Consider the following 24,550-nt stretch of genomic DNA (forward strand, 5'->3'; position numbering starts at 1 on the left):
GGAAGAGCCCCAGCAGCCCTTTCTGCCTGGCAGACAGATGGCCGGGGGGGGGGGGGGGGCTAGTAGGTTCAGGACAAGGAGGAAGAGGGCACCTGGGGGGACCTCCCACTGGCCATCTCTGCTGCCTAAAAGCACAACAGGGTGGAGCCAGTAGACGGATTACTGATCCCCTCTGCTCCCGGCCTCTGAGTTGGTGCTCAGAGAACAACCTAATCTCATCAACCAGGATTTATCAACAGGCACCTCCGGCCGCGCTGGAGCAGCTCCGTTTCAAGCGTGGAGTGAGCAGAGTCCCAAAGGGAGCTGCAGCAGAAATCCCACTCTCCAAAGGGCTGTGAGCTGCCACCGCCGGAGCTACGTCACTTTTCAAGCAGAGACTCTGCCCACAGGCCGAAGCAAAGGAGAAAGGAGCCACAGGACACCCCGCCCCACCCCCCAGGACACAGGAACAATCAGCCCGTCAACGACCGCTCCAAGCACGGATCGGCCACAAACAGGAAAGAAAGCCGTGGCACCCGCCAGGGAGCACTCCCAGCTGTGCACGCCTCCTGAGCTGGAAGGCCAGGCAACCGGGGGACTTGCGGGGGCTTCATGCAAAGCAGCAGGGGCGCAGGTCAGAAGACGGAGCACATGCACGGCAGGAGGCCTCTGGCACATGCAGCAGAGGGAAGAGGGGCTGGCTGCCTGAGGACTCCCCCCGACCTTGGGAAAGGATTTTCCTCTGGGATATTATTTCAGTCACACCCAAGAAGGTTCTAGGGGCTGAGGCCCCGTCTCCAAACAGGTAGGCCCTGTTTTGGTGTCTTGCCAATTTGCCTGCTCTGGGGCGTGTGGCTGCCGGGCCTGGGGGAGGGGAGGGGCGCTACAGAGCCAGAATGCAGCCAGCAGCCTCCATGCTGGAGAAGGCGGAGTGGCTCCCTGCCAGGACTTCCTGCTGGGGGTGGGGGGAGCCACAGAGGCCATCTTGAGGAGCAGCCCAGGAGAAGCGGGACACGGGGCAGAGGCCGCTCAGAGGATCAGGCTGCAAAGAGCAAGCAGCTCTGCAAGCAGGAGGGGTGGCGATGCGGGGTGGGGGGGGGGAGATTGTCCCCACAGCACTGAAGTTTAGACAAAGCTGAGGCTAGGATATAGGTCAGTGTTCATTCTGACCCATTGGTCACTTCTTTCACACCCACGTACAGGCGGTTTTCTAGTGGCAGCACAAGTTCCCCTCCCTCACTCCTTGATTCTATAGTAGGCACCCCTTCGTGCCTGTAACATCCATGCCCTGGAGTAGCCAAATACCAATGGCAAAGCGGCATAAGCCCCAGCTCCGAGGCAGAGCTACCGGTGCTAGCCTGTCCTAGAAGACTTGGCATGCCCCCCCCCCTCCCTCCCGGCCTGCTCCCTGGCCGGCTGCTGCTTCTCCCGACACGCAGGCCAGCAGGGGAGACACACATGCAACGGGCACATGCACACGAGCAGCCGCAGCTGTCCTCGGGTCTGTCGCATGCGCAGGGGGCTCTGCCAAAAGAAGAAATAGACACCACCTTTTTAGGTTTCACTCCACGCTGCATGGAAAGAGGACAAAAGGTTAGATGTTAGAGAGTCAGCGCTTATTCCGGAGACCTATGTGCGCGTGGGGGGGGGGGGGGCACCACGCAGCCTCTAGGCTCACGCAGGGGAAGCACAAAGGGCGAGAGAGCACAGAGACCGTCGCTGGTTCCTGCTGACCTGCCTCGTTCCTCTCCAAACCTAAGAGAAGCTTTGGAGGCTGCAATGGGGCCTTCCCGGACTGACCCCCAGGAGGTACCTGCGGGGGATGGTTGAGGAAGGTGCCCAGCACGGGGGGCCCCAGTGAAGTGCCACAGCAGAGATGGAGAAGGAGGTCAGTTTTTATACCCAACTTTTCTCAACCTTAAAGGAGTTTCAACGCAACTTACAAATCCCTTTTCTGTTCCCCTCTCCCCAGCAGAGACCTTGCAAGGTAGGCGGGGCTGAAAGAGTCCGCAGAGAACTGTGTCTGGCCCTAGGTCAGTCAGCAGGCTTCATGTGGAGGAGCAGGAAAACCAACCAATCAAACAATTGAAAAAACTGAAAAAAACTGGTTCACCAGATTAGCATCCGCCACTCTTAACCACAGTGCCACAGTGCCCCTAGTTGCAAGCCCCACAAAAGCCTCGCTGCTGTCCTCTCTCCGGCACGAATGTTCCTGCCACTGCTAATAAAGGGTTCATTATGACCCATTTCCCCCTCCCCCACAAGCTTTTTGGCAACAGCAACCTGAGAAGTGGGTGGGTGGACAGAGAGGCCGACAGCCAGAAGAGTGGAAGCCCTGGAGCCAGGCAGAGGGCAGCCTGCAGTCGGGGCACTGGGCCTGACCTAGAGGCCCCCACTAGCCCTGCACTGGAGACACAGCCCTTCTCTTGCAAGAGGGAAGAGACCTACTGCCTTCCCAAGACAGGTCCCTGACAGGGTGTGGAAGCCAGGGGGCCACAGGTCTGCTTTGGACTGACAGGGACTCCACCCTTCTGCCTCAGTCAGGGGACGGCAGCAAGAGGCTGAACGTGTCCAAAGGTGAAGAGAGTCCATTCCCACACATGTTTTCTTCCTCACAAACCTCATGGATTTTGAGGGGACCCTTCACAGGTCCAGCCAAGGGTGGGAACTGGAGCAACTACTAGAGCTCCAGGGTCTGTTTCTGGCCTATGACACCGGCATTGTGATGCATTCAGCAGCAAGCAAAACTGAGTGCTTTTAGGGTGTGGGAAAAATCCGGCAGCTCCCTCAGCTGGTCTCACAGGCTGTGTTTTCATGGAGGCAGCGGGTGCGAGAGAGGCAAATTCTCACGTCCTGGAAGAGTGACTGTCTATCGCCACCGTCTTCCTGCAGAGAGGTCTATTTCAGCACATTCTCTGAATCTGTCTGAAGCAACTTGTGGCTTTTATTTGGGGCTTATTTATTTGAGTTCAGCGGCTGCAAAGCTGTCTGTGCTACAATTTGGAACCTTTCCTATCACTTCTCCCAAAAACTTGAAATGGGGGGAGGAGGGGAAAGAGTTATTCTCTTTGAGATTTGGCGGCGTGGGTGCTCGTGGGGAATGCTACAATCCCTGAGTTTTGCCCAGTTCGGCTGGGAAAATATGAAGGAACAGACCTCGGGGAGCAAGAACAATAACGAATTATGAAAACTAAACAAAAGAAACAATAACGAAACAACATATGAAACAACCTGATAACAAAACAATCCCTTCCGGAATCAGCAATGAAAATGCCGCCCACTCTTTCTTCTTCTGGGGTGGGCTTCACTTCCAGGTAGCTGCTGCCTGAGAACTTCCCAGAGCCAAAGTCATCGGTCAGTTGGGGAAACCTTGGCCGGAGAGGCGCAGCCGGCCTGCACATTCAACTCTGACGGTGCTGCCAGACAGCTTGCTAGTCAAAAAGCTTGCAAAGTGCTGGGAGAGTTCTTCAAATCCACCCCTTCTCCTTTCCAGCTGACTGCACCAGTTGACGCTTATTTGAACCTGGGCTGTTGCTGTTGTTTATTCACATTATACCCTCTTCCAGTGTGCAAATCATAAGTAAAATTCTGTCCCTTTTCCTTCAAAATTTCTTATGGATGAAACATTCATTATTCGATTCATGATAACAACAAGCCAAGTGATTTGTTTTGCTCAGGAATGAAGTGTGGATCGGGGGCAGGTGAAACCTTCGCATGGGGGCCCAGCAGCTCTGACACTTCCAAGAAAGCAGGCTTCAGTTTCAAGCCACAGCTGTTCTACTACCCATTCTGGCTTCCGGCTGTATTCATCAGCACCACTGAGTCCTTAGAGGCCTCTCATCCTGCTCTCTCCCAGACCAAAGGGGAAATGGTTGCAGAGCGCAGGTGAAGAACTCAGCTTCAAGACGGCCCCCTCCTCAGCAGCCGCCCTCTGTCAAAAACAACACACTACAACGGAGGGGAAACGTGAGAAGCCTCTGCCCGCCGTCTGTGGACAAGCCATGGGGGAGGGGCCGGCCCCTGGCAAGCTCCTTTTGGTCCCTCAGCGGTATGGGAAGCCACAGTCCTAGACGGGCTGTTTCGACTGACACCTAGTGGAGGAAGAGGGGGCAGAGCAGCTTGCCCGAGGTGGGGGAGGGCCCAGAACAACGGCCGGCCCGGGAGTCACATCTGTTCTGTTCTCAGAAAGTGGTCAAGAAACAACTTGGAGGGGGGTGGGGTGTCTCTTACTGAAACCAAAAGACCAACTACCGTGCAGGCGGGGCTGGACAGAAAGGCCTGGCTGAGATGGACAGAGAGGAGGGTTAAGCACTGGTTGGCACAAGCTGTCTTCTCCGGCGCTGCAGGCAGGCTGCTGATCAGAGGCACTTGGCAACGATGCAGCCATAATCTTATTAAAAGACTGGGACCTCCCTCCATGTTTTGACACCTCTGCTGTCACGCACTGCAACCATGGGAGTCCCGGGGGCTGCTGCAGGTTTGGGGCGTGTGGAAAACCACCCCCCTCCACCTCTGGGGCTTCCATCAGATTTTGGGAAGGCTCCATCCAGCTCCCAGGCAAAGCAGCCCCAGGGAGGAGAGCTGCTGCCTGAGCCAATGTCCTCCTCCTCCTCCTCCTCCTCCTCCTCCTCCTCCTCCTCCAGGGCTTCCTCAGCCCTTGGCCAAGCGGGGCTCCAACACCCAGGGTGGGCCCCTGACACCACACAGCAGCCTAGCTAAGGGCACCTTACTGCTCGGGGCCTCCAGTCCTCCAGCCTCAGCTGCAGGACGGAGCCCCTTGGCCTTGTTCCCAGCTTCCCTTGCAGCCTCCCTCCAGGAACTGTGCTGGACCGCAGCCGCTTCCCATTCCCAGCAGGGGAGGGCCCAGCTCCGTCCTCCTCCCCAGCGGGGCTGCTGCTCCTTCCACTGCGAGTCTCCGCTCAGCCCCTCCTCCCAAGGCTGCCCGTGAAGCACCACAACAAGAGAGGGTCCAAGTGGGGCACGCGAGAGTGGAGGCCAAGCGGCTACCCGGCAGCAAGAGGGCCCGGAGGATCCTCATCATCTGCACGGCACCGCTGGGAGCCCTGGCTGCACCTTCCAGCCAGGCGGACGAGAGGCTCTTCACAACACCACGGAGGCACGAACGCACCCCCCCCCCCCACTGCACCGCTGCCTGCGAGGGACCGGCCTTCCCCAGGCAACAGCCTGAATCACCAGCGGAGCGTGGACACGGCATGCAAGCAGCAACCGGTACTACACCAACCTGCCCAGACCAGCTTCAGCTCCCTGCAACTTCCTGGCATCAGACCCGAGCAGTGTGGGCCAGCCAGGGTGTTGACAGGGCCCCACCCCAATGCAGCCAATGGCAGCCAGCGGGCCACAGAGGGGACATGGAAGGTCCCGGGTTCAATCCCCAGCAGCTCCAGGCGAAAGGGCCAGGCAACAGGAGATGTGGGAGACCTCAGCCAGAGAGCTGCTCCCAATACTGGACTGGAGGGACTCAGGGTCTGACGCAGCACAAGGCAGGGGCACATGGGTGGGAAAACGGGGTGTGAGAATGGTGGTGCTCCTTCGGCAGCTGACGGGCAGAGTCTGTGCTCAGCACTTGGAAGGTCCCAGGCTCAGTCGTCAGCATTTCACTTGAAAGGCGCAGGCAGTGAAGGAGACCTGAGAGGCCTCCGTCCGCCTGAGAGCCGCTGCCAGTTTGAACAAGTGATACTGACTTTGACAGGCCCCTTCCGGGTCATTTCCGTGGAGTCCCCCCTGCTCCCCAGTGGTGCGGCCCTCGCTGGCTGGCTTGAGCTTGGGAGCCCAGCAGGGGAGGCCACGCAGGGTGCCCCGCAGAGCCTCCACCTCATTGGCAGCCCATTCATGCTCAGAGCGGCTGCAAACGAGATGTTGAGTCCCCTGCCTCAGGATGCACCAGCAGTGCCCCAAATGATCACGGCACTCCACGTGTGACAAGACTGTGGCGCATGTGTGGGTTTTATGGCCATCTTACTGCTGCCGGTTCTGCCGTGGAAAACCCAAGCCCTCCCCTGGAACCCCAGCAGGCCCACAGAGGAAGCACTCACCAGTTTGCTGGCTTTGGGGCCCTCTGAAGAATCTGGAGGGGAGAAAAGAACATTAGAACAAAAAGAAGAAGTAGAGTTGGATTTATATTTCCCCCTTTCTCTCCTATAGGAGACTCACAAACTCCTTTCCCTTCACCTCTCCCACACCCACAACAAACACCCTGTGAGGTGGGTGGGGCTCAGAGAGCTCCAAAGAACTGTGACTAGCCCAAGGTCACTCAGCTGACATGTGTTGTGCACAGGCTAATCTAGTTCACCAGATAAGCCTCCTCAGCTCAACTGGCAGACCAGGGAATCAAACCTGGTTCCTCCAGACTAGAGTACACTTGCTCTTAACTACTATGCCACTGTTGCCAGAGCCAGAACGCCCCGGCCTCTCCCAGGCCCCGCCCTCTTCAAGACCAGCTTCCACGTTTCAGATGTCCCAGGAAGACTCCTGGTGTTTCTTTGTGAATGGATCAGACTTCAGTTCTGAGAGCCAGTTCTGACAGCATACGAGGCACAATCTGACGTACCAGGAAAACACGCACAGCCCTTGACCGGATTTGCCTCACCCACATTATTTCCAGAGCAGGGAGACGGGAAGTTCTGTCCAGGACAGAATCTCAGGCCTTTCTAAAAGGTCGATCCCTGCTTGCTTGGAAACTGGGCAGTCGTGCTGAAGGAGGGGCAGTTCTGCATTCATCGGAACTAAATCTCAGAAGGGCTCTTTTCTCCTCGTGGCTGCCCGTTCCAGCCTGTTGTCCGGCAGGGCTTTGATGGTGGAGCAGGCTCTTCTGAAGACAAGTCAGTCACTCCTCAGGACAGACGGCTGGGCTTCACCCACTCGTCTTTCAGGGCCCTTCTTACAGGCCCAACCTCTCCACTGGCTCAGCAGCCACTCTGCCCTACTTCACAGGAGAGGGGGCTTGGCAGTCCCTGCCCCCCCCAGCTCTACCCTTGTGGCTCCCTGCAAGCAAGAGGGGCCCTTTGATCCCACAGTCCTCCTGCCCTCCCCCCCCCAGCACATATTGTTCACGGGGCATTTGAGAGACTGGGGCTCCAGGGGGGCTACCCAGTGCCGACTGCCTCGTGATGGAACAGCAGAGAGCCAGGCCACCCAGGCCCCCAGAAATCACCAGCCATCGGCCTCTGAGGCCTCCCCTCACCAGTTAACTTCTTGCAAGCTCTTTCACCCAGGATCAAGCCCACCACCCACCCCTCCCCACCTCCTTGGAGCCTCCTGCTTGCCTCCCCTTTCTCAGTTACTTGGTCAAATCCAGCTCCTGCAAGAAGGGTGCACAGCCAGGCCTCGCCCTACCAAGACTGGCTGCGCGGACTGGCTGGCTGGCAGTTAAGCCTCCCCTGAGGGCACCAGCCCAGCTTCTCCCTCCTCCCTCCACTGCTGTGCATGCCAGAAAAGTGGAGGCACCCACAATGAGCCGCCTAAGAGACCTCACGTGGGACCTACCTAAGAACCCAGCTTGTTCCTCACCCTGTGCCACACCGACCTGGTGCTCTAGAGCCCGCTCTGCTCTGCCCACCTGCAGGATGCCCCCAAAGGGACTCTGGGCCTTGTGAGAATCCCTGCTGGCTCAGAATCGGCAGCGATTCCGCTCCAGGGCCAGGATTCCGAAGAGGCTCCTTATGTGAGGCTGCCACAAGGAAACACCCAAAGCAAAATGCAGCAGTTCAAAACTGCCTGCAGTCACAAGCCGGCTCCCTCCCCCTCAGCCCATCATGCCCAGCTGGGGAAGGAGGTGCCACCTTTGGGTTGAGCTGGCCACTCTTGCCCCAGAAGCCCTCCAAGGACCATCGCTGCTCCCCCAGAGCACAGGTTCGAAGGCAGGGAGATGGTGGGCACTCGGGATGCCACACCACGCCATGCCACGCCAGGGTCTTACCTCTCTTGGGGACCTTGGAGGATGAAGACTCTGGCGTCTCCGGAGAGGTGGTATCTGCGCCATCATCAAACACCTGGATCTGGACAAAAATGGAGTGAAGGCACATTCTCAGCAAAGCCTCCAGGATGGGCCTCATTTCAGTTCACGGAACACCAGAGCTCACTGCCCCACTCGGAGGTGCAGAAAGGGTGCAAAAATGCCCCCTGCCTCCTCTTCATTGCTAATCTTGTGTGGTGCCAGACTGGAGAGGAACAAAACTGCCCTCCCGTCTGGGTGGATGGAGGGGAAATGCTGCGGAAACCCCGGCCGGTGCTCCAACACGCCAGGTTCTGTGGGGCAGGGAGGGGAAAGCGTCCGGCCCAGTGAGGCAAATCGCCTGTCTTGAAACTGCTTCAGAGACGCCATCCGCAGTGCAGACGGGGAACAGCCACTTAAGCACGGCAACATGTGCCGAAAACTCCCCTTTCAGTTCGAGGGACTTCTATGGCAGCTCATTTAAAAATAATATAAACATTACATCGACTATTGAAAAACTCAGGCAGCTCCTGAAGCCTCTGGGAAAGTGCCAGGGAGTGTCTCTCGGGAGGGAAGGGCACAGGCGGGGCCCCGTCTCTGGCTGTGCCTGTCTTGCCTCTCAAGTGCCTCAGGGGCCAGCCTGAGGGTCCCGTTCAGGACTGCCTCACTTGTGGGAGCCATGGGGGAGCAGCAGCAGGCCCCGAACCCCTCATGCTGCCACTGAAAGCCAGCTGCATTGCCTGTCCTGCGGGGTGGCCTGGGCAGAGAAGGCAAACCAGAAGCAGGAGCTAGTTCACCTTCAACAGCCTCGCCCTGCACCCCGTGGCAAATTTCCTGCCGAGACTTCTGGCAAAGTGCAGAAGGGGGTAATCGGGGCCACAGAAGCCGCAGCGTGAAGTGGGATAACTCACACCCCAAAAGACACCAAGGCTGCCCTCTGCTGCTTGAGGAAGCCGCCCAACGGAACCACGGCCTTCAACGGGCGTTCTCTCAGGATGGTAAGAAACTGGGGCAAGAGGGGTGGCCAGAAAGCTCAAGCAAGCAGGACTCAGCACTGCCAGGGGCACAACCGGCTTTTCCAAGGAAGAGGAAGACCCCGCGGCAGCCTGCTCCCCCCAGCTGCCAACAGCATCACCATGGCAACAGATCTCCCAAGCAGCCCCAGAACACTTCGGAGGTGGAGGAAGAAGCTGCAGAGGCTGCAATCAAAAGGGTTGCTGCTCAGTGCATCACAACCCGGCAGGGCTGGGCGGACCCCTCCTTCCGGCTGGTGACCACAGAGGCGCAGTTCACCAGCTCTGCTGAACAAGCATCCCAAGGGCAGAAGGTCAGGGGGACCAAAAGCTCTCGGGCCGTACCCAAGTCCGGGAGCGGCGGCTTTTTTCTTGGGAATTGCTGTGGTCCACTGACAAGGGACACTTACCTGTGACTGTCTGACAAAGATGCCGTGGTTCTCCTCGCAGGTGAAGTACTTCCGGCCCTGCACGATGCCATCATTCTTGCCTTTGGCTTCGTCCAGAATGACACCAACCCATTTCCCGCTGGCAAACAACGTGGCACCCACATAGGCTACCGTCCCGTGGTACCCCTTTCCAATGACTTCCACTCGGGAGCCCACTTTCAGGGGCTTGCCACTTGCTTCCGTGGTCATCCTGGGGCCGGTGCTCGACGCCTAGGGTGGAAGGAAAAGGTTAGCCAATCATCTCAGACATCTAAACCAAAAGCTCTTCCAATCACACCATCTCATCCGATTCTCGCAGCACTGAACAAAGACGGTCCGCGCTCAGGTTTGCATCCAGGTGCATTTCAGGAGATTCTGTACGCGCCAAATAAAATTCCACATGTTGGGATCCTGAGCGAGCCAGAATCCAAACACGTTATAGGGGAGCTGCGGCCACGGTGGACGCTTCACCACTCATAAAGCTTCTGAACAATTTCAGGGACTAGCATGTCGGCCGGCAGTAGAAGAGCTAGACTGCAGCCCCGTAGCCCGAGAAGACCGACAGGCCTCTCAAGGGATCAGCTGCCAAGAGTCAAAGCACCCTCTGGCGGACAATTAAGCACAGGGAGCTCTCACTGCCCAGTTGCCGGCAGTGCTGAAGTTTGAGGCTCAGCAACCCCACTCCTGAACCTTCCGGCCTCAGACTGAAGGTGGCGCCAGAGGGCCTGAGTAGGCAGCCCTGCCCCTCACTGGGGGTTCACAAGGCCTGTGGAGAGACACACACACACACCCCATATGCACTCAGAGATGTGCTTGCCTGTTAAACCCTTACGGTAACAGATGTAAAGTTACTGCTTGCATCTTATGGCCTGCGCATGCTTAGTGGGGAGGTGCACAGGGCAGAGGGTCGTCCTGCAGCCCGTGTGGGTGATGGGCCCAGGAGCGAGCCCGAGACTTGCGCGTGGGGGTTCCTTTCATTCCTGTCATTCATTCCAAAGGGACTACTTTGTTACTTGGTTGATTCATATGGTTCTGTTTCTTTTGTTCCTGTTGTTTTCTTTTCACAATTCTACTCCATTATTGTATTGTCGAAGGCTTTCACGGCCGTAATCACTTGGGTGCTGTGTGGTTTCTGGGGCTGTATGGCCGTGTTCTAGCAGCATTCTCTCCTGACGTTTCGCCTGCATCTGTGGCTGGCAGCATGTTCAGAGGATCTGGACAATCCTCTGAAGATGCCAGCCACAGATGCAGGCGAAACGTCAGGAGGGGGGGTGTTGGGGGGGGGGGGGTTTTTGGGGGGAGGGGGGGTGGGGGGGGGGGGGTTTTGGGGGGGGGGGGGGGGGGGGGGGGGGGGGTGGGGGGGGGGGCGGGTGGGGGGGGGGGGGTGTGGGGGGGGGGGGGTGTGGGGGGGGGGGGGGGTTGGGGGGGGGGGGGGTGGGGGGGGGGGGGGGTGGGGGGGGGGGGGGGTGGTGGGGGCGGGGGGTGGGGGGGGGGGGGGGTGGGGGGGGGGGGGGGTGGGGGGGGGGGGGGGTGGGGGGGGGGGGGGGTGGGGGGGGGGGGGGGTGGGGGGGGGGGGGGGTGGGGGGGGGGGGGGGTGGGGGGGGGGGGGGGTGGGGGGGGGGGGGGGTGGGGGGGGGGGGGGGTGGGGGGGGGGGGGGGTGGGGGGGGGGGGGGGTGGGGGGGGGGGGGGGTGGGGGGGGGGGGGGGTGGGGGGGGGGGGGGGTGGGGGGGGGGGGGGGTGGGGGGGGGGGGGGGTGGGGGGGGGGGGGGGTGGGGGGGGGGGGGGGTGGGGGGGGGGGGGGGTGGGGGGGGGGGGGGGTGGGGGGGGGGGGGGGTGGGGGGGGGGGGGGGTGGGGGGGGGGGGGGGTGGGGGGGGGGGGGGGTGGGGGGGGGGGGGGGTGGGGGGGGGGGGGGGTGGGGGGGGGGGGGGGTGGGGGGGGGGGGGGGTGGGGGGGGGGGGGGGTGGGGGGGGGGGGGGGTGGGGGGGGGGGGGGGTGGGGGGGGGGGGGGGTGGGGGGGGGGGGGGGTGGGGGGGGGGGGGGGTGGGGGGGGGGGGGGGTGGGGGGGGGGGGGGGTGGGGGGGGGGGGGGGTGGGGGGGGGGGGGGGTGGGGGGGGGGGGGGGTGGGGGGGGGGGGGGGTGGGGGGGGGGGGGGGTGGGGGGGGGGGGGGGTGGGGGGGGGGGGGGGTGGGGGGGGGGGGGGGTGGGGGGGGGGGGGGGTGGGGGGGGGGGGGGGTGGGGGGGGGGGGGGGTGGGGGGGGGGGGGGGTGGGGGGGGGGGGGGGTGGGGGGGGGGGGGGGTGGGGGGGGGGGGGGGTGGGGGGGGGGGGGGGTGGGGGGGGGGGGGGGTGGGGGGGGGGGGGGGTGGGGGGGGGGGGGGGTGGGGGGGGGGGGGGGTGGGGGGGGGGGGGGGTGGGGGGGGGGGGGGGTGGGGGGGGGGGGGGGTGGGGGGGGGGGGGGGTGGGGGGGGGGGGGGGTGGGGGGGGGGGGGGGTGGGGGGGGGGGGGGGTGGGGGGGGGGGGGGGTGGGGGGGGGGGGGGGTGGGGGGGGGGGGGGGTGGGGGGGGGGGGGGGTGGGGGGGGGGGGGGGTGGGGGGGGGGGGGGGTGGGGGGGGGGGGGGGTGGGGGGGGGGGGGGGTGGGGGGGGGGGGGGGTGGGGGGGGGGGGGGGTGGGGGGGGGGGGGGGTGGGGGGGGGGGGGGGTGGGGGGGGGGGGGGGTGGGGGGGGGGGGGGGTGGGGGGGGGGGGGGGTGGGGGGGGGGGGGGGTGGGGGGGGGGGGGGGTGGGGGGGGGGGGGGGTGGGGGGGGGGGGGGGTGGGGGGGGGGGGGGGTGGGGGGGGGGGGGGGTGGGGGGGGGGGGGGGTGGGGGGGGGGGGGGGTGGGGGGGGGGGGGGGTGGGGGGGGGGGGGGGTGGGGGGGGGGGGGGGTGGGGGGGGGGGGGGGTGGGGGGGGGGGGGGGTGGGGGGGGGGGGGGGTGGGGGGGGGGGGGGGTGGGGGGGGGGGGGGGTGGGGGGGGGGGGGGGTGGGGGGGGGGGGGGGTGGGGGGGGGGGGGGGTGGGGGGGGGGGGGGGTGGGGGGGGGGGGGGGTGGGGGGGGGGGGGGGTGGGGGGGGGGGGGGGTGGGGGGGGGGGGGGGTGGGGGGGGGGGGGGGTGGGGGGGGGGGGGGGTGGGGGGGGGGGGGGGTGGGGGGGGGGGGGGGTGGGGGGGGGGGGGGGTGGGGGGGGGGGGGGGTGGGGGGGGGGGGGGGTGGGGGGGGGGGGGGGTGGGGGGGGGGGGGGGTGGGGGGGGGGGGGGGTGGGGGGGGGGGGGGGTGGGGGGGGGGGGGGGTGGGGGGGGGGGGGGGTGGGGGGGGGGGGGGGTGGGGGGGGGGGGGGGTGGGGGGGGGGGGGGGTGGGGGGGGGGGGGGGTGGGGGGGGGGGGGGGTGGGGGGGGGGGGGGGTGGGGGGGGGGGGGGGTGGGGGGGGGGGGGGGTGGGGGGGGGGGGGGGTGGGGGGGGGGGGGGGTGGGGGGGGGGGGGGGTGGGGGGGGGGGGGGGTGGGGGGGGGGGGGGGTGGGGGGGGGGGGGGGTGGGGGGGGGGGGGGGTGGGGGGGGGGGGGGGTGGGGGGGGGGGGGGGTGGGGGGGGGGGGGGGTGGGGGGGGGGGGGGGTGGGGGGGGGGGGGGGTGGGGGGGGGGGGGGGTGGGGGGGGGGGGGGGTGGGGGGGGGGGGGGGTGGGGGGGGGGGGGGGTGGGGGGGGGGGGGGGTGGGGGGGGGGGGGGGTGGGGGGGGGGGGGGGTGGGGGGGGGGGGGGGTGGGGGGGGGGGGGGGTGGGGGGGGGGGGGGGTGGGGGGGGGGGGGGGTGGGGGGGGGGGGGGGTGGGGGGGGGGGGGGGTGGGGGGGGGGGGGGGTGGGGGGGGGGGGGGGTGGGGGGGGGGGGGGGTGGGGGGGGGGGGGGGTGGGGGGGGGGGGGGGTGGGGGGGGGGGGGGGTGGGGGGGGGGGGGGGTGGGGGGGGGGGGGGGTGGGGGGGGGGGGGGGTGGGGGGGGGGGGGGGTGGGGGGGGGGGGGGGTGGGGGGGGGGGGGGGTGGGGGGGGGGGGGGGTGGGGGGGGGGGGGGGTGGGGGGGGGGGGGGGTGGGGGGGGGGGGGGGTGGGGGGGGGGGGGGGTGGGGGGGGGGGGGGGTGGGGGGGGGGGGGGGTGGGGGGGGGGGGGGGTGGGGGGGGGGGGGGGTGGGGGGGGGGGGGGGTGGGGGGGGGGGGGGGTGGGGGGGGGGGGGGGTGGGGGGGGGGGGGGGTGGGGGGGGGGGGGGGTGGGGGGGGGGGGGGGTGGGGGGGGGGGGGGGTGGGGGGGGGGGGGGGTGGGGGGGGGGGGGGGTGGGGGGGGGGGGGGGTGGGGGGGGGGGGGGGTGGGGGGGGGGGGGGGTGGGGGGGGGGGGGGGTGGGGGGGGGGGGGGGTGGGGGGGGGGGGGGGTGGGGGGGGGGGGGGGTGGGGGGGGGGGGGGGTGGGGGGGGGGGGGGGTGGGGGGGGGGGGGGGTGGGGGGGGGGGGGGGTGGGGGGGGGGGGGGGTGGGGGGGGGGGGGGGTGGGGGGGGGGGGGGGTGGGGGGGGGGGGGGGTGGGGGGGGGGGGGGGTGGGGGGGGGGGGGGGTGGGGGGGGGGGGGGGTGGGGGGGGGGGGGGGTGGGGGGGGGGGGGGGTGGGGGGGGGGGGGGGTGGGGGGGGGGGGGGGTGGGGGGGGGGGGGGGTGGGGGGGGGGGGGGGTGGGGGGGGGGGGGGGTGGGGGGGGGGGGGGGTGGGGGGGGGGGGGGGTGGGGGGGGGGGGGGGTGGGGGGGGGGGGGGGTGGGGGGGGGGGGGGGTGGGGGGGGGGGGGGGTGGGGGGGGGGGGGGGTGGGGGGGGGGGGGGGTGGGGGGGGGGGGGGGTGGGGGGGGGGGGGGGTGGGGGGGGGGGGGGGTGGGGGGGGGGGGGGGTGGGGGGGGGGGGGGGTGGGGGGGGGGGGGGGTGGGGGGGGGGGGGGGTGGGGGGGGGGGGGGGTGGGGGGGGGGGGGGGTGGGGGGGGGGGGGGGTGGGGGGGGGGGGGGGTGGGGGGGGGGGGGGGTGGGGGGGGGGGGGGGTGGGGGGGGGGGGGGGTGGGGGGGGGGGGGGGTGGGGGGGGGGGGGGGTGGGGGGGGGGGGGGGTGGGGGGGGGGGGGGGTGGGGGGGGGGGGGGGTGGGGGGGGGGGGGGGTGGGGGGGGGGGGGGGTGGGGGGGGGGGGGGGTGGGGGGGGGGGGGGGTGGGGGGGGGGGGGGGTGGGGGGGGGGGGGGGTGGGGGGGGGGGGGGGTGGGGGGGGGGGGGGGTGGGGGGGGGGGGGGGTGGGGGGGGGGGGGGGTGGGGGGGGGGGGGGGTGGGGGGGGGGGGGGGTGGGGGGGGGGGGGGGTGGGGGGGGGGGGGGGTGGGGGGGGGGGGGGGTGGGGGGGGGGGGGGGTGGGGGGGGGGGGGGGTGGGGGGGGGGGGGGGTGGGGGGGGGGGGGGGTGGGGGGGGGGGGGGGTGGGGGGGGGGGGGGGTGGGGGGGGGGGGGGGTGGGGGGGGGGGGGGGTGGGGGGGGGGGGGGGTGGGGGGGGGGGGGGGTGGGGGGGGGGGGGGGTGGGGGGGGGGGGGGGTGGGGGGGGGGGGGGGTGGGGGGGGGGGGGGGTGGGGGGGGGGGGGGGTGGGGGGGGGGGGGGGTGGGGGGGGGGGGGGGTGGGGGGGGGGGGGGGTGGGGGGGGGGGGGGGTGGGGGGGGGGGGGGGTGGGGGGGGGGGGGGGTGGGGGGGGGGGGGGGTGGGGGGGGGGGGGGGTGGGGGGGGGGGGGGGTGGGGGGGGGGGGGGGTGGGGGGGGGGGGGGGTGGGGGGGGGGGGGGGTGGGGGGGGGGGGGGGTGGGGGGGGGGGGGGGTGGGGGGGGGGGGGGGTGGGGGGGGGGGGGGGTGGGGGGGGGGGGGGGTGGGGGGGGGGGGGGGTGGGGGGGGGGGGGGGTGGGGGGGGGGGGGGGTGGGGGGGGGGGGGGGTGGGGGGGGGGGGGGGTGGGGGGGGGGGGGGGTGGGGGGGGGGGGGGGTGGGGGGGGGGGGGGGTGGGGGGGGGGGGGGGTGGGGGGGGGGGGGGGTGGGGGGGGGGGGGGGTGGGGGGGGGGGGGGGTGGGGGGGGGGGGGGGTGGGGGGGGGGGGGGGGGGGGGGGGGGGGGGGTGGGGGGGGGGGGGGGTGGGGGGGGGGGGGGGTGGGGGGGGGGGGGGGTGGGGGGGGGGGGGGGTGGGGGGGGGGGGGGGTGGGGGGGGGGGGGGGTGGGGCCGGTTCCTCCTCTCCCTCGAGCCCCCACTGCACATGAATGGAGCCATCGCCGCCATGCCTGGCGGGCTGGATAAATGCCTTCCGGGGGCCACATTTGGCCCCCGGGCCGTAGTTTGGGGACCCCTGGCTTAGAGCATTAGCAACTGCTACTGGTTTGAGGGCCCATCCTGCCCTGATTCCTGAGGGGGGAGGCAGAAGCCTTCATGTGGAGCCAGCCCTCCCAGTCCCCCGGCCACAACTGAGCCTTCTCACCGACAGCTCCACCCAAAGAAGCCCTCTGAATCAAACCTCAGCCCTGGCACAGAAGCCAAAAGTCTTGATTTCACACACACACACTCAAAGGCCAAACTGGGTGGGCGCCCACGAGCTTCTTCTCCCAGCAGCCTCTGCACAGCATTTCTCAGCTAAAAGAGACTGACTCCCCACCCTGCCCGGCCCACCATTTAAGACCTGCCTCCCGTGTCCTGCTCTGGGCCACGGCCTTCAAGGGCAAGGAGGGCGGCTGCCCGAGGCAGGGCGGTTTCAGTGCCGGCAGGTCACCTGTGGGATGCCTTCTCCATGGAGACTCAACCATGTCTGTTAGGCGCCAATCCAAACGCATTTCTTTCTACCCAGGGTTTTAACGGAGAGCTTTTATTGCTCGAGTTGCTTTGTCGTCTGCTTCTAGCACGAGGTCTCTTTTATGTGTCCTGCTGCCGCTATTTGTACAGCCCCGGCTTGTTTGATGGCCGTCCGATCCAGCTGCCCTGAACAGGCCTCTGAGAAACCAGCTTCTCTTCCTCCCTCTGTGCAGCCCCAGATGTCTCCAGCATCTGCCATTGCTGCCACCTCCAGAGGTGCCAGGCGGGGAGAGGCGTGGGGCCCTCTGCCCCAGCAGGGCTGCCATTGGCAGGGGGCACCTGAGAAGGGGAGAGCCTTGTGCAAGGGTGTCAAACGGCAAACTCCGCTTCCTTGGTGGCAAGTTGAGGGGCTCTTTGCTGAAGAAGCCTCGTCTCAGACCTCCCCTTCCCCAACCCTGGCTGGCCCTCCCTGCCACGCTCTGCCTGTCAGGGTGCAGCAAGACTTGCTGTGACACCCCCACCCCGTTCCAGATCCCAGATCCCACTTTCCTTCTTCAAAGAAGATGATTACCCAAGGATTACTAATGCGCTCATCATCCGGTGACAGAATGGGGGTGGCGGCGGCTGTCTGTGGGAGGATGAGCTGTTGATCTCAGACTGGAGGCGAACACAGCAGGCAGGAAGCGCCTGGGGGCCGCTTGGTGGGACCAAACCTGGGGCTGATGTTTAGAGGCCAGCAGGCCGGCCAGGCAGCAGGGAAGGGCCAGCCACTGATGGCAACAAGGATGCAGGACAACAGCGGTCAAGGCGCAAAGAGGAACACCAAGCAACTTGGAACACAAACAGGTGGCTCAGGCCAGCCACACCCCAGAAGCTACTGGCTGGTACTGGGACGGGAGGCCCTGGGAAGCCCAGACAACCACCGCCAAAGCCTCCTTGTGAGGGGACTGTGTAAGTCGGCTGCAACTAGTCGGCACTCTCCCCCCACCACCAGAGGAAAGACTAAAGAACCCTCAAGTCCACCCCCAGGGCTATTAGACGGATAGGGTAGTGTAGTGGTTAAAGAGACAGACGAGCAGCTGCAAGGCCCAGATGCAAATCCCCACTCTGCCATTGACGCTCACTAAGTGACCTTCCCTCTGAACCCCGCCTACCTTACAGGGTAGTTGTCAGAATAAAACAGAGGAGGAGAGCATGACAGAAGGCCTCTGAGGTCTGCACTGGGGAGAAAAGTGGGGTATGAATTATTCATGTTTATAATAATAATTCTTATCTTGTTGTGCCCCGCCCTGAGCCCTTTGGGGGAGGGCAGTATAGAAATTAAACATAACATAACAAAACCAGGCCACGCCACACAAGCGCCAGTGGAGTCTGGCAGGAGAATAGAACACAGCTCCTGCAAGCCCTGGAACCCAGGACTGTTGCCCACGCACACCGACTTCATCCAAATAAAGCCCCCCCAGAGTGTGCCAGTGCCCAACCCAGAAAGAGGGAAGGAACATCACACCCCCAGCGGCAGCAGAGGCAGGAAAAGGCTGTCCTCTCCAGACGTCCACAACCAAAACCTTCCCCTTAGGGAATTCACAGCACTCCTTTCCTGGACAGCGTGACTTGATAAAATGCACCATTAGCCAACAACACTTTCCACAAATTCATCCCCCCACCTCCCCGCAGGCAGCCATCCCCCCCCTCCCCCCCGGCCTGGCCTGGCCTGCCCAAAAGACGGCTCACATGGAACTCATGGCCTCAGGACTGTCTCCCATTTTCCAAACTGGGTTCCACGTGTTCCCCAAACACCAACCCTCTGAAGTACCCAGACGCAGCTGCCACGGCTTGCTCCAGAGGCCAGGAGGGCACGGGTGGCCTGTCTGACAGGCCCAGCCTAACACCCCTCCCAAGCAACGCTGCAGCTTCCAAGGGACACCCAGGGAAGCATCCGCAGCACAGCCTGGGCACAACCACGTCAAGGGAGCCGACGGGCCAACCTCTCAGCCCCGGGGGCAAAATGTTCTGCCCTTTGCCTCATTAGCTGAGCTGCACTTTGGCCCTGCGTCCCACCCCACCCCACCCCACGCCCGCACCAAGGAGGAGAAGCCGGGAGACCAAGGATGGCTCGGACGAGGAGGCCCTTCAGAACCCCCAAACCACCCCAAGTCACCTGCAGCTCTTTGCCAAAATAACAGGCATGTCCAGAGGCTGAGATGGGGGGAGGCGGGGACGGGTGGCAATGAGGACAAAATGACAAAGGAGTAAACTCCACAGAAGCCCCCCCCCCCCCCCGGCCGCCTATGTTCTGGGCCTGTACTCCGTTCTGGAGGCCAAAAGGCCCCTGGGCTCCCAAAAGCCACCCGAGGCCGTTCTGGCCAGTCTCAGAAAACACACAAAGCCGGCTAGTAAGAGGAAGGCAGAGCTGGAGAGAGGAGCCACCGCGGCAGAGGCTCAGCTGAGCCCTCCTGATGCTGGCCACAGCCAGGCCCAAGAGCCAGCAGACCTGCGCTGGCCAAGCAGCGGGAGGGCCTGGCAACAGAGAGAAGCTCTTCATGCTCCCACGACAGCCACGGCCACGGCCCGGCCAGGCACCAGCAAAGCAAGCATGGGTGGTCCACCCCCACCCACCCCCTTCCCAGTTGCCTGCAACAGATTGCATCGAGAGAGGGCATCTCACGGGGCACCGGCCCTGGCGTGCAGCCCCCCCTCCCCCGTGGCCACCTGCCTGCTCCTTACCCTGCTGGACGTCTGCCTCCTGGGCTGGGCCATGCTGGTGTTTTCCCTCTCCCTCGCGAGCACCCTCTGTGCAGGGCTTCCAAGAGGGCCGGCTGGTCCTAGCTCATGGCCAGGGTCCTCCCAGGCAAGACGCCTCCTGCCCTGTGCTGCAGGAGCAGCCCTTCCTTCCTCCCTCTCCCTCTCCCTCTCTCTCTCTCTCTCTCTCTCTCCAGCCACCTGGGCACAGCAGGAGAAAGAGAGCCCTTTTCCAGAGAGGAGGAGGAGGAGGAGGAGGAGGAGGCTCTCAGCCTCCAACACACAGAAAACCAGCCCAGCTGATGGAGCCTCACTCTGCGCTAGTGCTGCTGCTGCTGCTGCCTCAGACTCCTGTCACTGAGCGAGTGTCCCGGCCCGCTGGGTCCTAATGCTAGACCCATTCACTCTGAAACATCCACCAGAGAAGGCAGGGGGCTCAGGCCGGCAGAGATGGGAAGGCAGCCAGCACAGAGCAGCAGGGAGGGGCAAGTCCTAGGGTTGAGGGGGGGGGACCAAGAGCACCCCTACAGAGGCGGAAACAGCCTCCCTCGGGCGGGGGGGCTTCTCTCAGTGGACTGAAAGGCCAGAGCAGCACGAAGGCAGCCCCCACCATGCCAAAGGGAAGCAAAGTCCCTCACAAAGCGAAGTGGCCCCCACACTGGCACGGGACACGGGAATAGGCCCGGGGTTGGGGGCGGGGCGATGACAGAGTGGGTTGGCTCTGACTGGCAGAACCAGATCCCAGTCAGGGAGAATCCAGCTGCTGCCTCTAAGACCAGCCCAGACCCTCTGCACGAAAGAGTCAGCCATCCGAGGAGGCCTCCCCAGGAACAGATGCACATGGCTGCCACAAGCCCTTGACATTCAGAGGCCAGGTCAGGATCTCACAGTGCTTTCCTCCTCCTGCTCTGCCAGCCCCCCTCCTTTCTCCACGCTGCCTGCCCGTGTAAGGAAGAGCTAGCCCCACCCCCCACCCCCCACTTTCTTCCTTCAAGCCCCTGGCGCCCACTCGGCTGTCTCCTTTGCTCCCCTCCCCTCCTCTCCTCTGAGACCCACCTTCAATCTGCTCCTCTGCTACTGGCTACTGTCAACTAAGCCACCTGCAAGGATCTTCTGGTGGGCAACCTTTGCCTGGCACCTTCAACCCAGCACCCAGCCCAGGGCTGCCCACACTTCCTGTGGCAGGAGAGCGGAGGGAGGGAGAGCTAGAAAATCCAAGTGGAAAACCCATCAGGGGCACCAGGCAGCCAGGTGGAGCAAAGAGGCAGCCAGACGCTCGTTTGTAAAACAGGCTGGAGACGAACGTCCACAAAGCAATGTTTGAAATAATGGTATCAGACCAAAGACTCCTCTAGTCCAGCCTTCCGGCCACACAGTGGCCTCCAGGGAACCCACAGGCAGGACGACTGAGGCAGCCTCTCCCCGCCCCCCCACCTGTGTTGCCCAGCAGCTGATGAGGAGGAGGTGTCCTTCCGGCTCTGGGCCTGGAGGGAGGAGAGCTCCTCAATGACCACTGGCCGTGGATAGCCCCGTCCTCCATGAATTAGTCCACTCCCCTCTTAAAGCCTTCCAAACTGGCAGCCATCACCACATCCTGAGGCAGGGAGTTCCCCAAATCTAACTGTGCACTGTGTGAAGAAGCCCTTCCTTTTGTATATGTGGAGGATCTCACTCTCCAAGAAGAAGCTTTGATTTATACCCCCCCTTTCTCTCTTGCAAGGAAACTCAAAGAGGCTTACAAACTCCTTTCCCTTCCCCTCCCCACAGCAGACCCCTTGTGAGACAGGTGGGGCTGAGGGAGTTTAGAGAGAACTGTGTTTGGCCCAGGGTCCCCCGGCAGGCTCTATGTGGAGGAATGGGGAATCAACCCCTGTTCTCCAGATTAGAGCCTGATGCTCTTAACCAAGACACCGCGCTGGCTCTCAGATCTAGCACATGACCCTGCATCCTAACATCACGAGGGAAGGAGAAATGCCTCTCTCTGTCCACACTCTCCGCACCAGGCATCATTTCCCAGGCCTCGGTCATGTTTCCCCCCCACTCCTTTTTTCTAAACTAAGCAGCCCCCAGGGTTTCAAGGGAGGCCCTGCCTTCTGCCAGCCCGCCCGAGAGCCAGGACTGCCAACACCATGAGAGCCATTGCAGGGGGCGGCAGCAGCCGGGTTGGTCTGCAGCAGGAGAGTTCAGATTCGAGTCCAACAAGCATCAGCTTCCCAGGATCAGCTTCCCAGTCAGAGGCAGCCTCTTGCTGGTTGGTCTCTACTGAGCTACTGGACTTGAATTCAACACAGTCGTTTCAGCCCCTGAAGCCACCTGAGTTACAGTCAGTTCAGCATTTGACTACAGACAACGGCTCTGAACGAGGGCATGGAGGAGAAGTCGATCTTTATGGCGGAGAAGTCGATCTCTGGCTACCAATCTTGATCCTCTTTGATCTGAGGTTGCAAATGCCTGAGCAGACCAGGTGCTCGGGAGCAGAAGCAGCCGCAGAAGGCCCTTGCTTTCACCTCCTGCCTGTGAGCTCCCAAAGGCACCTGGTGGGCCACTGCGAGGAGCAGAGGGCTGGACTAGATGGACTCTGGTCTGATCCAGCAGGCTAGTTCTTATGTTCTTAATAACGGAAACACATTTCGCTTCCAGATTATGTACGTATCATGGAGCGTTACAGATACTGTGGAACTCCCCCCCCCCCCTCAAGTGGGTTCTAGATCAAATCAAGCCTGAACTGTCCCTAGAAGCTACAGTGACTAAACTGAGGCTGTCATACTGTGGTCACACAACACAAAGACAAGGGTCCCTGGAAAAGACAACAATGACAGGAAAAGTTGGAGGCAGCAGAAAAAGAGGAAGACCGAACATGAGATGGGTGGACTCTATCAGGGGAGCCACGGGGGCCCTCAGTTGGCAAGACCTGAGCAAGGCTGTTCACGAAAGGGCATTTGGGAGGATACTGATTCTTAGGGTTGCCATGAGTCACAAGGCACTTAACACACACACTGCTGCACATGTGTGTGGCAAGAGAGACAGCCATATTCCCCCTTCCCCTCCAAAACCAGGGGGAACATCTCTGCCCGGAGGGCCTCTGCGTCCAACACCTATGAGTTAGCTGAAGAATAATGAACAAACGCAAAGGGAACGTCTGCAGCCCAATGGATGGGAAGCACCTTTCTGATCGATCAGAAGAGAGTCTGACAAGCAACTCTGCTCAGAACACAACCAAAAGGGCTGCTAAATACAGCAGTGATATTAATTGCCCCCCCACACACACACACCCCACACACCTTGACCCTGTCTCAGCAACCAAGGGCTGCCCGTGGGAAATGCAGGGAAGGAGGCAGTGCTCTGCCCCTCCCAAGCACCACATGATCAGGAAGAACACTCTGATGAGACGTTTATAATATCTTCTCTAATCAAAAATCGATGCTGCGGGTAGTTAACGTCCCCTTTGGTATGCAGCTGAAGTAGGCCCCTGAGGTTGCTCTGGAAGGCAACGAGGGCATGTCTGGTAAGTCCCATCAATCACAACGTCCCACAGAAGCCAAGACAGGGCCCTGACCAGTCCTTGCAGCCCACCTTCTGCATGGCCCCCACCAAAGAGAGGCCCTTCAAATGCTGAACCCAGACCCTAGTCGGAAGGTGGGCAGTGCCTTGACTTGCAGAAAGTCCTGGGCACATGCTCAGCACCAACCCTTTTTAAAAAGAAAGATTTCCAGCAGCAAGACAAGTTGGGAGGAACCTCCCCTGGCTAAGATGTAGGAATGCTGCTTCCAGCCCCAAGCCACGTGGCTCAAGGGATGGCTGGGCCTTTGGCCCCCACCTATGCCTTCCTAGTGGCCGAATCCAAGTGGCACATTTGCACATTCCACACAGCACTCCAGAACCAGGCTGAAGCATAAGAATTCCCCAACTGCTCTGAGGCAATGAAACCCACTTTGGGCAATTTTTCTATCTATCACAGATGCGTGGTTTTGCCGGTCTCAAAACTGTAAGTTTTGTGTCTGCATAGTTAACGGGCCTTTTCTTTCTCAACTCTGCATGCTTATGCCCACAGTAAATGGACAGGCTTGTATGAGAGGAAGAGATATTTTAGGTATGGTGTCCCCAAGTCAAATAAGGCGTAAAAGGTCAACACCAGCACCTCGATTGGGGCCCAGAAGCAAACTGGGAGCCAGTGCGGATGGAACAAGACTGGAGCAATATGGTCCCTGCCACCCACTGGCACCCACATTTCTGGCCACAGCTCTTTGTCCGAATAGTGGAAATGAGAAATTTCCAGAAATTTTGAAGGCGGGGGGGGGGGGGGGGGGGGACGGGACGGGACAAAACAAAATTGGGGGTAAACTAAAATACGCACAATGCTGACTTTCTTGCTGAACTTAAGCTTGCTTTACTGATTTAAGAAAGTGTATCACCTAGTTATCATATACTGCTTGGCATACTTGTGAAATGCAAAACTGGACATCCTAGTCTTTTTAGAAAAACTGCAACAACAGACAACTCCTGATCATACGCACGAAGCCAGCTCACAAGCAGACTTCCCAGCACTGATGCTCAATTGGAAAGGTGTCAGTGAATCAAGACAGGAAGTACACAGACTTTCTTGTGGGGATATTAAGAGCACAGGGAGAGGCCCTCCTGACCGTACTGTTGACCAAAGATGTCCATCTGGTGGGCACCTGAAAGAGGGCCTTTTCAGTGGCAACCCCATGATTATGGATCAACCTTTCAGGGAGGCGCTCCTGGCCCCTCACTTACCATCTTTACGAGGCAGCAGAAGACGGTTTTATTTAGGACTGCATTTGATTAAGTAACCAGCAGTCTTAGACTGTGATTTCAAATGTTGGTTTTAATGTGTTTTATGCATTCAATTTTAGGCATTTCATGTATTTGGTAAACCGCCTAGAGTTCCATAAGGAAGAAAGAAGGCTACCAAAGATGTTACACCGTGTTTCCCCGAAAATAAGACAGGATCTTATATTAATATTTGCTCCAAAAGATGTGTTAGGGCTTATTTTCAGGGGATGTCTTATTTTTCCCCCCAAGATTTCGCGCCCCCCACGTAACCAGATCAGCTGCACCAGGGAATCTGTAACTAGGACTTCTTTTTGGAGCAGGGGTTATATTTCAAGCATCCTCCAAAAATCCCCAAAAATCATGCTAGGGCTTATTTTCGGGGTAGGTCTTATTTTCGGGAAACAGGGTATATACGTGTGTGCGTGTGTGTGTTTATATATGTGTATATATGACACTCACACATGCATGCATAAAGGGGAGGCCAAGGCAGGCCCAAGATGTGACTTCTCTGCATCTCCCCACCCAAAACCAGCTTCCCCCCTCCCTCTGTGCCTTGAAGCTGGGAGAGGTGTTTCAGCTGGGCACAATTACAGAAGGGCGAGAGGCTCACATCTGCCTTCCTCTAGCAAACAAAAGAGACTGACAGTTCCCGTGACACCTGGAGCGCACGCACACACACGCACACGCTCATGCAGCAGTTCTGGCCTGGGCACTTAACCCCAGGACTCTATCATCTCCCTGGCACTAGGACCCTGCGTGGGCCCAGCCTGGCACACCTGCGCACTGACAAACTGCACCATTTTGCCTTTCCGG

The 24,550-nt window shown here is 64.3% G+C and overlaps 1 protein-coding gene across 8 annotated transcripts in view; it reads right to left on the minus strand.

The window, feature by feature from the left end:
* The window catches only part of DCTN1 (dynactin subunit 1), a 56,126-nt gene that overhangs the window by 29,124 nt on the left and 2,452 nt on the right, over nt 1–24,550 (minus strand). For 3 of the 8 annotated variants that reach the window (XM_048510188.1, XM_048510186.1, XM_048510185.1), the window contains exons 1-5: nt 18,929–19,123; nt 9,354–9,602; nt 7,916–7,994; nt 6,033–6,064; nt 1,530–1,550 (exon numbers count right to left, since the gene is read on the minus strand). In XM_048510188.1, the coding sequence (XP_048366145.1) occupies nt 1,530–1,550; nt 6,033–6,064; nt 7,916–7,994; nt 9,354–9,602; nt 18,929–18,961 (414 nt within the window). In that variant the 5' untranslated portion in view covers nt 18,962–19,123. Of the gene's footprint in view, nt 1–1,529; nt 1,551–6,032; nt 6,065–7,915; nt 7,995–9,353; nt 9,603–18,928; nt 19,124–24,550 lie in introns of those variants that run through there. The other 5 variants (XM_048510191.1, XM_048510189.1, XM_048510190.1 and 2 more) reach the window with 4 other exon arrangements.

This window comes from Sphaerodactylus townsendi, linkage group LG10 (assembly GCF_021028975.2).
Source record: "Sphaerodactylus townsendi isolate TG3544 linkage group LG10, MPM_Stown_v2.3, whole genome shotgun sequence".
NCBI classification, from domain to species: domain Eukaryota; kingdom Metazoa; phylum Chordata; class Lepidosauria; order Squamata; family Sphaerodactylidae; genus Sphaerodactylus; species Sphaerodactylus townsendi.